Genomic DNA, 14,603 nt, shown 5'->3' with positions numbered 1-14,603 from the left:
GCCATGTCTGTGTTTTTCTGGCCGTGTTCTCACTTATGGGGATCTCTGAACCTGAGAAACCATTCTTTTCTTTATGTTTATCAAGATCTTAGTTGTCCTTAAATCCATACACAGTCATCTCCTTCCTAAAGACTCCCTGAGCAGATCATTCATCCCCGGCTTGTGTTTGCTGTTCCGGACTTCTTGCACCATCTGCTTTGTCTAAAGAGCTGTCTGTCCTTCCTGAACTAGTTTTTAAGCTCCTTGAAGTCAAGGGCTTCATTTTTATTTCTCTTCCTTTCCTGAAAGCCTGTAGTACAATGTTTGATATGTAATGGCTCTTTGACAAATAGCTGTCAGACTTGAATTGTGAATTTCTGTGTGATGCTATTTTCTCTTCTGCAGTGGTAGGTTAATCTTGCTCATGTCTTCAGTTATCACACTCCAGTGACAATGTCTTCCTATTTCAAATCCCAGGTCTCCCTGCCCCCATGCCCCTGGTCAGTGTGACTCAGGCATCTCATGTTGCTCAAGCGCAGCATGTCACCGCCTTCTCTGTTGCTCCCCCTCCAGCCCAGTGCCCCTCACAACTCTTCCATAATAAAGACACCATCCTTCCAATCCCATCAACTCAAAAGCTTCGTGAAATCTTTATCGCCCTTTGTTTTCATCTTTTGATGCCAACCCATCATGAAGTCCTGTCGGTGTCTCCCTTAAAGCGCCCAGCTCCATGCCTGCCTCTCCACTTCCGCTGAGACGACCCTGAACAAAGCCCTATCTCTAGTACCGGTTCTGGTGCCCTGATGCCTCCCCGTCTGTTGTCATCTCACCACATGTGATACACGGGTCAGACCACCTCACCTGGCATCTGGCACCACCCAGCGTCTCGGTGTGCTCTGCTGCCCCGCACGAGCCCTCTGGTTCCTGTCCAGGCGGACCTCCTGCCATCTCCTGGGCTGCCCTTGCCCTGCCCCTCGTCTGCGGTGCTGCTTCCTGTTCATTGCTCAGGGCCTGGATCGTGGGCACCACCCTTACCCCACCCGCAAGGAGTGTTTGTTTCCCTTAACAGTGGGAACTCTGATCACTTCCTCCTCTGAACTTTTTTTTTTTTTTTAGTGCTTATTGTTTTCATTGAAACTTGAAAAAAGTCAGCAGATTGGAAGGAATCTTAAAAGTAATGTACTCTAACCTCCAACCCAAGACCTCAGTCCTCTCTCTGACTCGTATGTTGCACTGGCTTCTAGCACACAAAGCTTCGTGCTCTTCCTTCCCTTTGAATAGTGGGCATCTGGGGGTCAGGCGCTCGGCTCCCTGTGCTCGTTTCCCTCTTCTCAGCACGGTCAGCATGGGTCTCTGTCCCTAGAAGACACTGAAAATATATTCGTTTATTGAGTAAACGGACCATACATTTCCTCTTCAAAGAGTTTGCAGAGGAGACTGACTTGCCCAAAAGCCTCTCTCTACCGTTTCTGTGTCTACAAACGAGCAAGACTCAAAGGACGACAGATGCGTCTGCGGCCTGCGTTTCCCTTCACGTAGCTCTGTTCCAGCCTCGTTCTTACTTACTTATGTCTTGAAGTTATATTTGGAACTTCTCACTTTTACATGAACAATAAGCAGAAAATGTGTATGAATTTTAATGGAGTCTGTTAAGTGTTGATCATGTTTTCCTACAGTATTTTAGAAGTATTTAGCAAGGATATCCTACTTGATTTGTTTAAATGAAGATAATTATGTTGTGGTTTGAAATTTATATAACATTTTTCAGCCACAAAAACTCTTTGTTATGGGCAGAAAGTGGACAGTTTATAATTTGCAGGTTTTAAAATTACTATTTTTAAATTGTTAGTTCTGAGGGGGTGAATAGAAATGATAGCTTTAATTCCTTTGTAATTATTTGTATGATATAATTTTGAAAATAAGTGGTTTCCAAAGCAAGGATGTTTATGTAAAGTTAGGCTAACTTCTGGTATGTCTATGTTTTAACTACATAGAAAGAACTCAATATTCGATTATGGTTTTGATGAAAATATAAAAGTGATATTTTCATATTACAAGAACTTTTTTCCATTTTAGAGCATGTCAAAAGAATAAGCATAGTAATTCGAATGCTCTATTTCTATTTCTAGAAACCAGCAAATATCCTAGTAATGGGAGAAGGTCCTGAGAGGGGGAGAGTCAAAATAGGTAGGTAATTGATTTCTGAAATAACTTACTAAGAAACTGAAGTGACTGCAAAGATGGTTTCCCTTTTTATGTTCTTATTTAAGTAGGTAATTTAAAAATGACTTCCTCACTGTTTTTAGAAAAGATGTTGGGAAATGTAGACAGTTTATAAAACCCCTCAGATTTATTTCCAAAGTAGGGTTATTTAATTCTGAGCTGAAGCAAGTGAGCCCCGAAGAAGATCATTCCCATCCAGTGATATCCTGAGCACACGTTCATGCCATTATCACAGTCACCCTAAGTGTAATTAACCCCAGATCTTAACTTCTGTCTCAGCTTTACCAAGTGTCCTTCCCTTGGGTACTTCCCTCCCATCCTGACCTAATACACATGCATCTCCACAGACACCTGCACGGCTCCCTGTGTCATGTGCCAGGTACCAGTGTATTTTACAAATGAACATGTGTTTATAGACTCTCTCACTTGATGGCTTTACTTTCAGGCACCGGCAGGTCCCATCTGTATATTAGCCCTGAAGCTCCAAAAGGAAAGGAACGGTAACTTATGCCTGTGATGTGTTTGGGGAGGTGATGAGCTAAGAAACACTTTATTCTCATTCCTTGTAATAGAACTTACATTTGTTGAATGTCCAGTGCTTTTAAGAAGGATTATAAATTTTGTCATCACCCTGCTTTCTTTGCTATCAGAATACACCAGGCCAGGAGTAATGCAAACCTGTGCTGATCTGACCCGCTGCAGATTCCTTCTGCCCTGCCGCTTGGTTTTGTACTTCAGTTAATTAGTAGTCCAGGTCCTGAAGAGGCTGTTCTAACCAACTTCTCTTTCTTTAAACCTCTGCTCTTAGTTGACTGAGATTCAGAGTCATACAAAATATTGTCCATGTTGAGGAAGAACCAGGCAGCTGTTTCCCCTTCCTTCCCCCCTTCCCCGCCGTCCCTTCCCACTGTCCCCACCTGTTTCTGTTTCACCCTCACGCTCTTTCATGTAGGCCTTTCCGAGCACTGCCATAGGCTAGACCCGGGTGGGAGGGAAGGGAAGCCCGGGAGGCAGTAAAACAGCCGTCTGCTCCACCATGTGCTGGGCACTTCTCCCCCACCCCCGGGGCTGTCACAGGCTGGGAAAGCTGGACTGCGGGAGGTCGTATTACCCAGCCTTTCAAAGGCAGCCTTGAATTCCTGTCCCGCCTCTGTCTTCCTACAAACATCACTGCCTGGAGGGACCTCACTGACCACTTCGGTCAGCACAGCTCTGCCTTGGAAGCAGTGTCAGGGAGAAGGAGCACCTCTTCCTCTTGAGTCCTGCCCGGTGCCAGTCCTGGCTTCTAAGGATATTCCTGCCGTGCGTAAGCTCCTCATCCTGCCGCAACTCCATTCTCCCCTTCCCGTCTCCTCTAAACCTTTAAGCATTCGTGATCCTCTTCCCAACTTTAAGATAAATCTTCTCACATCCATTTTGTCTCTTTACACCTTTTGTTCATTTCGCCCCTTATTCCTCTGCTTCTAGAACACTCGATGCTGACGCAGTGTTTCCGTTCACCCGCGTGTGTTTTCATCTGCCTCGGATTCCATGCCTCTGCTGACACTGCCCCCACACGGACGCCGCTGCCCCCTCTCACCGAGCCGAGCAGCCTGTGTTCAGTAGCCGCTGTCCTGTATTGCCTTGGTCATTCATCCTCTCACCAGTCTGGGCATGGGACTGGCTTTTCCCTTGGTCTCTGTGACATCACATAGTCCTGTTTTCCTATCTTCCACTTGGGTTGTTCCTTCTGTGTTCTGTTCAGCATTGCCTTTTACTCCTCATGAACCTTTTGTTTCACGCCAGCCTCGGCATTGGCTGGGGACATGGCTTCCCTGTACAAGTTGCTTCTTTAGGGAAAATGATAAGTTGTGACCTCAAAATCTTGGATTCTATAAAAATGATTCTAAGACTTGGATCTCAGATTCTATTGTCTCACCCTAGCTGAAATCTTTATTTGAATGTCCTGCTGGCAACCTATAGTCCATTGTTCCAAACCAGATTCAGCATCCCTTCTTACACTCTCCCTTTTTGTACCAGTCGTCATGTTTGTCCTGGTCACCCAAACCTAGTGTCTCCCCCTTTCTACTCCCAAATACCTCTGCTACTCTTCAGCATAAATTCTGTAGTCTAGGTGGGCCAGTTAGTTTGCCTTACTGTTAAGAGTTCTAGGATTGTAGTTCTATGAAGATCAGAGATTAAAAGCAAGCAATAAGTAATAAAGGTCTAGTAAACAATCTATTTGATTAAATTGCTTTTAAACTTTGTTTTAATAGCACTTGTTTTTTAAAAAATTAGTAATGTTCTTGTGCCTATGCTTGACACTTCAATACAGTTCTTTTTGACTGAAAAGTATATTTGAATAGAAAATATACTGGGCTTTTCCCTCTATCTGAGCCTTCCCCGCCCCAGCAACCTAACAGCTCAGCGCCTTACCCGGAAGGCTCATGGCCTGCTCAGTATTCACAGGGATCCGTCCTTCTGAATCTTGCCGAGTCGCACTTTCAGCCTGATGCACTTCCGCAGTGGTTATCAGTGCTGTTTGAGGTAGAGCCGTGAACACAGGCCCTTCCCAAGGGACTGAGTCTAGTACAAAGCCATAGCGACTTCCCTTAATGTTACAGCGCTACCCCTTTATGTTTATCTGCACCACATATTCTGCCACCTCACCTTCGGTAGACACTGGCTTTTCCTGCTTTCTGTCATTCGATACTTTCATTAATTAGCACCCGTGCCAGAATTTTATTACTACAGTCCCTGAACTGAACAGTTTCACTCCTGTTTAATTTTAGGAAAATAACTATTATGATGTTTAGGCTAGTTACCTTTGTCTAAATTAGTAGTTACTTGAAAGCGTATTTGAAACTCCTTTAAAATACATACAATAGGCAGGAATTGTTTTTAAGAACATTTATTATTTTATTTGGCCTTGATCTCATCTGACAGTGAATAGATGTGACATATAAAACCAAGAAGGTAGAGAATCAAGGGAGAAATCCTGGCCTTGGCCTTTACTTACAAACAGCATTCCGTCATACTTGGCATTAACAATCAGCACCTATAAACTTGTAAAACAGTGCTTTGAAGTCGCTGTAATATTGGTAGTATGATTTTGAATATTTTTTTAACTATATGGAAATTTAGTTAAGAAAGAGTACTTAAGAAATCAGCACAGGCTTCCTCGGACAGCTTTATTTTTTAAGACCCTGGTTCTCCAAAGCATTCTCAGAAAGTCTTTTAGAACCTTCAACTCTAAAGAAACAAAATCACTGTAAGTTAAAATGTAATGTATGTTATATCATCACATGTTAGTTTTAGATTAAATGATTCTATAGTTGTAACTTGGATGTACAATTTCTGCATTGTGTAGTTCATGGGGGCCCCTTATACAGTCAGATACACTGTGTCTATGATATTTCAAATCAGAGGTTTAATATTCTGATGATTTTGCCTGTGTGCAAAATATGTATAATCTATTGGGTGTCAGATCAGTGGCTAAGAAAATAGTTTCTGAACTATAACACGGTTTGGTTGAGTACTGGTGTTTTTACTTACAATCTCTGTGACTTTGGGCAAGTTACGAACTGCTTTTGGGCACTAGGGAACAAAATACTTACAAACCAGCATTCTTATGATGATTACATGAAGTGACACATATATGTAAAACCATTTGTAAACTCTACAGTGCTTTATAGATAGATGGTATTTGTTATTCATGGAATCTTAAGAAAATTAGTCTCCAGGACCTTATTATAGTAATAAATATTCTTCTTATTACTTTTGCACACCTCTAATATTTAAATCACTTAGCTTTGGTATAGATCTTTGTTAAATGCTGGATTTTAACAAATTATCTCTTACGTATTCTGTACATGCCCTTGGAAATGTTTGTGATATGCTGGTAACTATGTAACAGCTGGCTCTCTGGGGGGGGGATTCCCCAATCTGTAGCATTTGCCCTTTTCCATAATATAAATATCCCATCATAGCCAGTTTCAAACCACCAACATGATGTCACTGAACGTAGAGTTGGGAAGAGATGTGTGTTATTCAGTTGGCATGAGTCCCTAACAACTGACTGCAGCACACACCAAACTGAGATGTAGTCAGTTTATAGATGTGAGGCATACGGGAGTCATGATTGACCATGGAAACTTTTAGAGTATTTTCAGTTTAAAAAATTTAAAAACATTTAAGAATATTATTGTAATTGTTCTAAAAGCCAGGAATCTGAAGTCATACCCAGGCTTGAATTCTGACTCTGTACTTACTACCTGTATGACCTTGGGCAAGTCAGAATATCTTTGAACCTCAGTTTTTTCATCAGTAAATTAGGCATAATGATAGCGTCTACCTCAGAAAGGTAGAGCAGAACACTGGTTGAAATGGAGGAAAAGGATTGCTCAAAAGGTTAGTGGCTGTTGTTATCGGCCTTGCGTGGTTCTCACAGCATGCCAAACTGAGTTTTGCATTAATGTATTTTGTTTTTTAGCGGACATGGGTTTTGCCAGATTATTCAATTCTCCCCTGAAGCCCCTGGCGGACCTGGATCCAGTAGTTGTGACTTTTTGGTATCGGGCTCCGGAGCTTTTGCTTGGTGCGAGGCATTATACGAAGGCCATCGGTAAGTCAGCCTGAATGATTTGCATTTTGCCATCGAATTAATCACTTGCACCAAATGGTATAGTAATAAAGCCACTCTGTACAAACTGCTTTGTGTCTCTTTGTGAAAGTCCTGTTGTCTTCTGTATTTCTACATTTTATATTCTGGGAGATTTGGATTTTTGACTGTATAGGGGAATATGGTTCTTTAAAAGAAGAAACATTTTCCTTCAGAGAATGGAGTATCTGGTCCCATTGAGTTGCTATGGAAATGATAACATGCAGATTTTATTTTGCACTTACCTACTATCAGTCAGAAGAACTGGAGACTTAGAATTGTTTTCTTCCCAAAAGGGAAAACATACATGGGAGCAGCGTGGTGCTGGCAAGAGGCCCTTCCCTCCGGGGAAGGTCAGACAGTCCTTCCTTAAGCAAGAAGGCCAACTGGTCTTTCTCTCTGGCCATTGCAGTTATCAGGAGGCCCGTTTCTCCACTGAGGTCGGGAATAGTCTGGGTGGATTAGCTGTGCTCAGCATTTTGCCATCGTACAAAGTAAAAAACCTGAGGAAGGAAACCTGTTATAAAAACTCTCTGTAGGACTTAAAGACTGTGTCAGAACAGAAGCATCACAGATTTTGCTATCTGGACACTATATTGCCCTCAGAGGTTCTCAGCTGTGAACTGAGGGGTCATGAAGCACAAGTTCTCCTCAGACCTAGAGATTTCTTTGAAGGAGGTATAAAGAGAAGACAGGGAGGGAGTGAATTGTGCTGTTAGTGTGAGGCTAGTTCTGGAAGGGACCTGAATGTGCTAAGTGTCTGTCTTAAAATTTTCCTTCTCTTGAACTTTCTGTTTACTGATACTAGATTAATATCAGTTTGACTACCTTTAGCTGCTTTGTTCTGTTTAATAAAGGCACTGAAAGTATGTAATCATTAAAAATAGACAGGTAAGCACAACCCTTTCTCTCTTAAGTTTATGGAAAACCTAGTGGCATTCAAAGAGCTACAGAGGAAGTTCTGATGTTTGCAAGAACTAAACTGATCATTAGCCCCTTCATGGGTAAAAAGGGAAACCAAATTAAAATACACTACTGTCTTCATTCATCAGGTCTGATTTTTGCAAAGCTCAGGCACCCAGAACATTTATACTTTGTCCAGGGATGGGATGTTCAGCACAGTGATGAAATATCGTAATACTTCATAAATGTTAGTGAGGGAGGATTGGCCAAAAATGGCCTCATGAGAGGTGAGACAGAGGCCTCCTCCCAAACACATATAACATGAAAATATAGCAAATACGACTAATCGTGAAAGAGCGACAGGAAAGAAGGCTGTGGCAGACTGCCTACAGCCGGGGAACAGAGCAGGTCTCATGGAAAAGGGTGACGTACCAAAGCCGTGATCCGGCGAGACCCAGGCCACCCCCTCTCCCCTGCCTCACGGGAGGGAGGAAGAGAAACGGAGCAGGGAGGGGGTGGAGGCCTGGGACCGCTGGACACCCAGCCCTGGAGAACTGCTCTGGGGGCACGAACCTACATTGCATGGTGCTCTGGAGATGAGTGGGGTGGGAAAGCTAAGACAGGCGGAATGCCTGGGGAGACGGAGATTCCAGCTGATGGTGGAGAGCAGATACCCACAAAGTGCCGCTCTGGGACAATAGGAAGGTGGGCGCTCTGAGAGACTTCCTGACAGCGAGAGGGCTGCTAAAGGGGCAAGGATTGCACAAGGCTTGCTGCTCAGGAGGAAGGACAGGGGGACCACATTGTCCCAGTGCACTCAGCCCAGCAGCTGGGGAAACTGTCAGGAGCTTCAGGCGCTCCATCCCCCTGGCTGGCAATGCAGCTGTGAGGCCCTCCACCACGACACACCTGGCTCTTATGAAGGTTTCACATGAGCAGCTTTGTGGTCACTACAGTCACCCATATTATCAAGTCCCCCCACACCCCATCACAGTCCCTGTCCATCAGCGCAGTGAGATGCCGCAGAGCCTGACTGCTGACGTCCCAATGAGTGACTTTCACTGAAGGGCTCATGAACCAGCCTTTTGAGACTTTCAGAATTAATGTTTGCATTTCTGCCTCTGGGTCTGCCTTTCCAAAGAACAGTCAAATCTCTTCAGCAACCTCAGCAGGCCTCGAGCACAGTGAGCTAAGAAGAGGGGATGGTGGTGGGATGGAGCAGGTGGTGCTTAGAACAGGACTGGTGGTGAGAGAGACAGGGCATGGGGCGGGGCCGTGGGGTGACCGGCAGGCCATGTGGGGGGCTCCTGCCCGAGAAGGGGGGTCTCTATTCAGAAGAGGCAGTTGAATTGAATGCGTCCCTGTCAGAATCCATCCACTCAGATTCGAGCACAGCAAACCTGTGGTAGCAGGCCCATTTTTAACACAAGCCATTTGGCGGTTCCGTTGTCTGGGCCACGACATTCTGACAGCCCACACTTCGAGAGCACCGTTAGGAATATTTTCTGATGAACTGTTCTGCTGAAATAAGAATGTGTGTGGTTTTGGGGAAATAAAGGTACTTAGATATGAACTGGAGACCAACAGCGTTGCTTATTCCAGAGCGAGGAGAACTGAAATTAAATTTTAACTAGCTTGTAACTTACTTGCTCTGAATTTACCGCTTTAAGATTAAAACATAAGCACTAATTTTTAATTTTAGTCAAGTCCCAATTATCCATTCTGGATAGAATTTAGGAAAGAAGTTAAGGCACAGAGAAAGAGTAAACCTGAAATCTTTCTTTGGGCTTGAAATGTATTCATAGCAGACGTGTAAATACCCGCACATTCATCTGTTCTCACTCTGCTCTACACCTGGCTCGGGTCGGAAATGAGTGTTATTTCTATTCAGAGCATAGGAAAGAGTCTGGTGATTTGGTATCAGCGTAGGTTTATGGAGTAATGCTTAGTGGAGGAGGGGAATGTGTGTGTGTGCACATGTGTGTGAGAGAGAACTAGTCATTGATGGAGGAGAGCTGAGAAGCAGGTGTCGGTGGTGCAGGCACCAGAGGACCGTTTATTACAGGCCAACATGAGGCAAGAAACCCTAGAATTTAACACTACTGAATTCTGAGCTTCCATCCGGTTCTCGGGGAGTCTGCAGTCCTGCTCCTGTCCTTTGAAGAGGGCAGACCAAGAATTGGCATGTCCGGCAATGCACAGTCCCTGTCCTGGTTGTTGATGGCCTGGTGGAGGCCACCAGCAGGGAGCAGGTAGGATGGTCCTGAGCAGCCATACCAGGCAGGAGGGAAAACCAACACGGCATGGGGGAAGGAAGGGCGGCAAGAAGTAGGTGCTGAACACATCACTCTGCTCCGTAGGTGATGTCCACGGCGACGTGACCCTCCTTTATCATTAAGAAAGATAACGTTTTATAGGCCCTTACAGTAGCAGGTGATGTTGTGATAACAAGTCGCTACTGCAGGACCATGTTCCCACGGTGTGGAAAGAACCCAGGCCTGAGTTGAGTCGCCTGTGGGAGACGTGACTGCAGGTTTCCTCCTCTGGCTGTTGGTTGGTCCCTGGCGCATGAGCCCTGACCCAGCCAGTGGGAACACATGGCCTTGGTTCTTAGCTTTTCTGCAGTGTGTTTCCCGTGTTCAGTAAGCTCCTGAACTACCCCTTTTCCTGTACTGTACCGTAGTCTGTGCATTATCTTTTAAAAAAAAATACTTATTAAACAGCATTTATTTAAGTGAGCAAGTGTGAATGTGCATTTCACAAACAATTCGTTTCCAAATGGCACAGTATCATAAATATAATACAGTCTTAGAATCTAAATTACCATTTATGCGTAAAAATCCAAATAGAAAAGTCCGTGACTGGTGATTTGAAATAGTTAACAAAACTTTAAAAGCCGCCTTCCTTTGTCCTGGAGGATCAGGCTGCAGCTCAGTGAGCATGGCCAGGTGCCTCTCTTGGCGTCACACAGGGCCTGTGTATGCCTGTGCTCAGCGGCTTCCAGACCTCACAGTTCGGGGAAGAAAACTGAAGTTGCTAGTCGTGCAGACAACAGATAAGCTTCTCCAAATCAGTTCATGGGTCTGTCCTGTCTGTCTAGAATCTCAGCTTGGATTCTGCTCCATCATCGTGCATTTAATTGCCATAAGGAAGGTGTCACCATGCCTGATGGTGTTTTAGGCTCTCTGATCTTGAGTATTATGCCCTGTATTATTTTCAGTTGAATACTTCAGTGATTAAATTATTAATGTGGTTAATTGTTAAGGGTTAGAAAGGCTTTTGCCTAAGTCTAAAATAAATTCATTGCTTGCTAAATTCAGTTTCCCAAGCTTATCTTCTTCAGGAAATTTTGCAAGTAAGTTTCTTAATTTGGCTTTCAATCTCTAATGTAGTGCTATAATTATTTCATGTCTCTTACATATATATTTTTTTCTTAAAATACTTAACTGTGCTTTGTATATTGCTTCACTGAAAAACATTTTTATATGTAGGTTGTGATTATACCCAGGAATTATGACTGAAGAGATATAATAAATGTGTACAAAACTTGTTTTTCTTCCTTCATAGATATATGGGCAATAGGTTGTATATTTGCTGAATTGTTGACTTCCGAGCCTATTTTTCACTGTCGTCAGGAAGATATAAAAACAAGCAACCCCTTTCATCATGATCAGTTAGATCGGATATTTAGTGTCATGGGATTTCCTGCAGGTAATTTATTTTTCTTTTCAAAATAATATTCAAGTCATACTTCACAATCATTCCTTTTCAAAAGCATATTTTAAGTATTTTTATGTATGTTTTTATGCTGAAATAACTAGTAGGAGATTTTTGATGTAAGTAACCCATTCTTTCCTATAACAATATTTAATATCTTTTTATAAGATAAAGACTGGGAAGATATTAGAAAGATGCCCGAGTACCCTACGCTTCAGAAGGACTTCAGGAGAACAACGTAAGTGACCCCCTGTTAGATACGAGTAGTGAACTCGAGTGGGAGTATTTAGATTAACCCTCCAGAAACCAGATACAGATTATTATTTAAGCCAGAAACTTAGATTTTAGCATATTAATTATGCTTATAATGTAAAGAAGCAATTCCAGATGTTGTTAGCCTATGTGCCAGGCCTAGGCTGTAGTATTTAATTAGGAACTTTTAAGAAATGGAAGAGCGATAGATGGTTAAGTGTCTCCTCCGTTTTGGTGTGATAGAGGGCTCAGTTCAAGGACACAGCTGAGATTTTATCTTCAGCTGCGTAATGATGGTGACTGGAATGACAGTGACTGGAACGTCCTCATCTGTGCTTCTGGACCAGCTGTGAGGATGGCCCCTCCGCCTCTATTTCCTCCCTTAGGAAACGGCTCCTTCGTTCACCTGCTTGCTGGAGCCGGAGACCTGAGAGACGCCCCTGATCCTTTTCTTAATCTGTCTTCCATTTTAAACACCTCCCCCATTAGCAAATCTAGTCAGTTCTCTGTTCTGAATGCCCTTTGAGTCTGTATCTCTGTACATCCGCCTTGCCACGGGTACGGTCCAGACCACCCCTGTCTCAGCTGGAATCCTCCAGGGCCTCAGTGCTATTTCTCCCTCCATTCCAACTCACTGTCTGCTCTGCAGTTACTGCCAAAAGCAGACTTGATCATGTTTCTCCCCTAGTTGCTTGTAATTCACTATTGCCCTCGATTCCTCAGTATAGCTAACAAAGCCTCGGCTTCTCGATCACCAAATTCATCTCCTAAACCACTGTCTGCTTAACACTCTGCAGCCTAGACATCATGAAGTTCCTGAGGAACCTCAGAAACCCTGAGCTGCTCCCTCTAGATCTTTGCTTTGTGCTCTTCCCGCTGTCTGGATTCATTTTCCTCCCGTCCGGTTCACCGGGTTAACTCCTAGTCAGACTTTCTGCTATCTGTGAGGTCTTGGCTCAGGCAGCACGTGCTGGCGAGGCCTGGCCTGCCCTGCGCTGGGCTGGGCACCCCCACCTGCACTTCCACCGCATCCTCTGCGGCCTCTTGCAGCTCGGCCTTGTGCACTGGTCAGTTGTTGACTTCTACCTGCCTTGACCCTAGACGTTGTGGCTCACGTCTGTCTTACAAGACATTGTGTGTGTGTGTATCCCCAGGGCCTGGCACAGAGTACGAGGCTCATTAGTTGCTTGTGAACGGATATTAAATGAAACACGTTCAAGTAATTAAAGATACCCTACTAATAAAAAAGGTGGAGAAAATTGATGAAGGCATTTACCATGTAGCTTGGTATTTAAAGATGAAAGGAAGATTTTATGTGAAGTGTTAATTTTTTCAATAACTGGAAGTAAAAGGAGAGAAACTTTACAAGATAAATGAAATTCAGTTAGAAAAGTAATAGGAAAGTTTAGAGGGACCTGTGCTGCCTCAGCATGATCTGCCCCCATAAAAGCAGGCCACTAATACATGAGACAAAAAGAATTTATTAAAAATTAGCTAAATCTAATGCAGTACATGAGTCATCTTTGAAATAAAATATTTTATAAAGTCTAGAAAATATTTCAAATGACAAAAAGTAAAAGAAAACTTGTTTTCATTATATCAGATAAAAAAAGAAAGAACCCCCCCCACCAAACTACTCTCAAGGTGAATTGGGAAGGAAAACAATAGAAGTCTCTATAATCTTTCCAAAGTGTCAGCTTTTATTATTAGAAGGCAAGGTGAAAATAGAATTAAAGGGAAATCAGTAAGTTGACTTTAAAAATTGAATGTTCAAGTAAACATGGTCTGATAAAATACTTCCTAATGTATATAAAGAGTTTGAATTGCTTTGGAAACCACTCGGCTCCTAAGCTTTAGCTAGTTTGGAATAGGGTGATTCAGAAAACAACAAATACCTCGGTTTAGCTTTTAATGGTGGGAAAGATAATAAACCATAATGGGAATTGAGCAATAGGATTTCGCAAGTTCAAAGGCCTTTTAAAAATTTTTTTATTTTTTATTTTGTTATCATTAATCTACAATTACATGAAGAACATTATGTTTACTAGGCTCCCCCCTTCACCATGTCCCCCCCACAAACCCCATTACAGTCATTGTCCATCTGCGTAGTAAGATGCTGTAGAATCACTACTTGTCTTCTCTGTGTTGCACAGCCCTCCCCATGCCCCCCCAACATTATACATGCTAATCGTAAGGCCCCCTTTCTTTTTCCCCGCCCTTATCCCTCCCTTCCCACCCATCCATCCCAGTCCCTTTCCCTTTGGTAACTGCTAGTCCATTCTTGGGTTCTGTGATTCTGCTGCTGTTTTGTTCCTTCAGTTTTTCCTTTGTTCTTATACTCCACATATGAGTGAAATCATTTGGTATTTGTCTTTCTCCGCTTGGCTTATTTCACTGAGCATAATACCCTCTAGCTCCATCCATGTTGTTGCAAATGGTAGGATTTGTTTTCTTCTTATGGCTGAGTAATATTCCATTGTGTATATGTACCACCTCTCCTTTATCCATTCGTCTACTGATGGACACTTAGGTTGCTTCCATTTCTTGGCTATTGTAAATGGTGCTGCGATAAACATAGGGGTGCATCTGTCTTTTTCAAACTGGGCTGCTGCATTCTTAGGGTAAATTCCTAGAAGTGGAATTCCTGGGTCAAATGGTATGTCTATTTTGAGCATTTTGAGGAACTTCCATACTGCTTTCCACAATGGTTGAACTAATTTACATTCCCACCAGCAGTGTAGGAGGGTTCCCCTTTCTCCACAACCTTGCTTGTTGTTTGTCTTTTGGATGGTAGCGATCCTTACTGGTGTGAGGTGATATCTCATTGTGGTTTTAATTTGCATTTCTCTGATAACTAACGAAGTGGAGCATCTTTTCATGTGTCTGTTGG

At 43.1% G+C, this 14,603-nt stretch overlaps 1 protein-coding gene across 5 annotated transcripts in view; it reads left to right on the top strand.

Annotated features, from left to right (window-relative positions):
- Positions 1-14,603, top strand: part of CDK19 (cyclin dependent kinase 19) — a 108,545-nt gene that overhangs the window by 83,385 nt on the left and 10,557 nt on the right. For all 5 annotated transcript variants that reach the window (XM_036902973.2, XM_036902967.2, XM_036902968.2 and 2 more), the window contains 4 exons: positions 2,109-2,166; positions 6,674-6,805; positions 11,312-11,455; positions 11,630-11,699. In XM_036902973.2, coding sequence (XP_036758868.1) covers positions 2,109-2,166; positions 6,674-6,805; positions 11,312-11,455; positions 11,630-11,699 — 404 coding nt within the window. The remainder of the gene's footprint in view (positions 1-2,108; positions 2,167-6,673; positions 6,806-11,311; positions 11,456-11,629; positions 11,700-14,603) is intronic.

Source organism: Manis pentadactyla, chromosome 12 (assembly GCF_030020395.1).
Source record: "Manis pentadactyla isolate mManPen7 chromosome 12, mManPen7.hap1, whole genome shotgun sequence".
Classification (NCBI taxonomy): Eukaryota; Metazoa; Chordata; class Mammalia; order Pholidota; family Manidae; genus Manis; species Manis pentadactyla.
The sequence above is the reverse complement of the archived record's forward strand: the minus strand, read 5'-3'. Positions and strand labels throughout refer to the sequence as shown.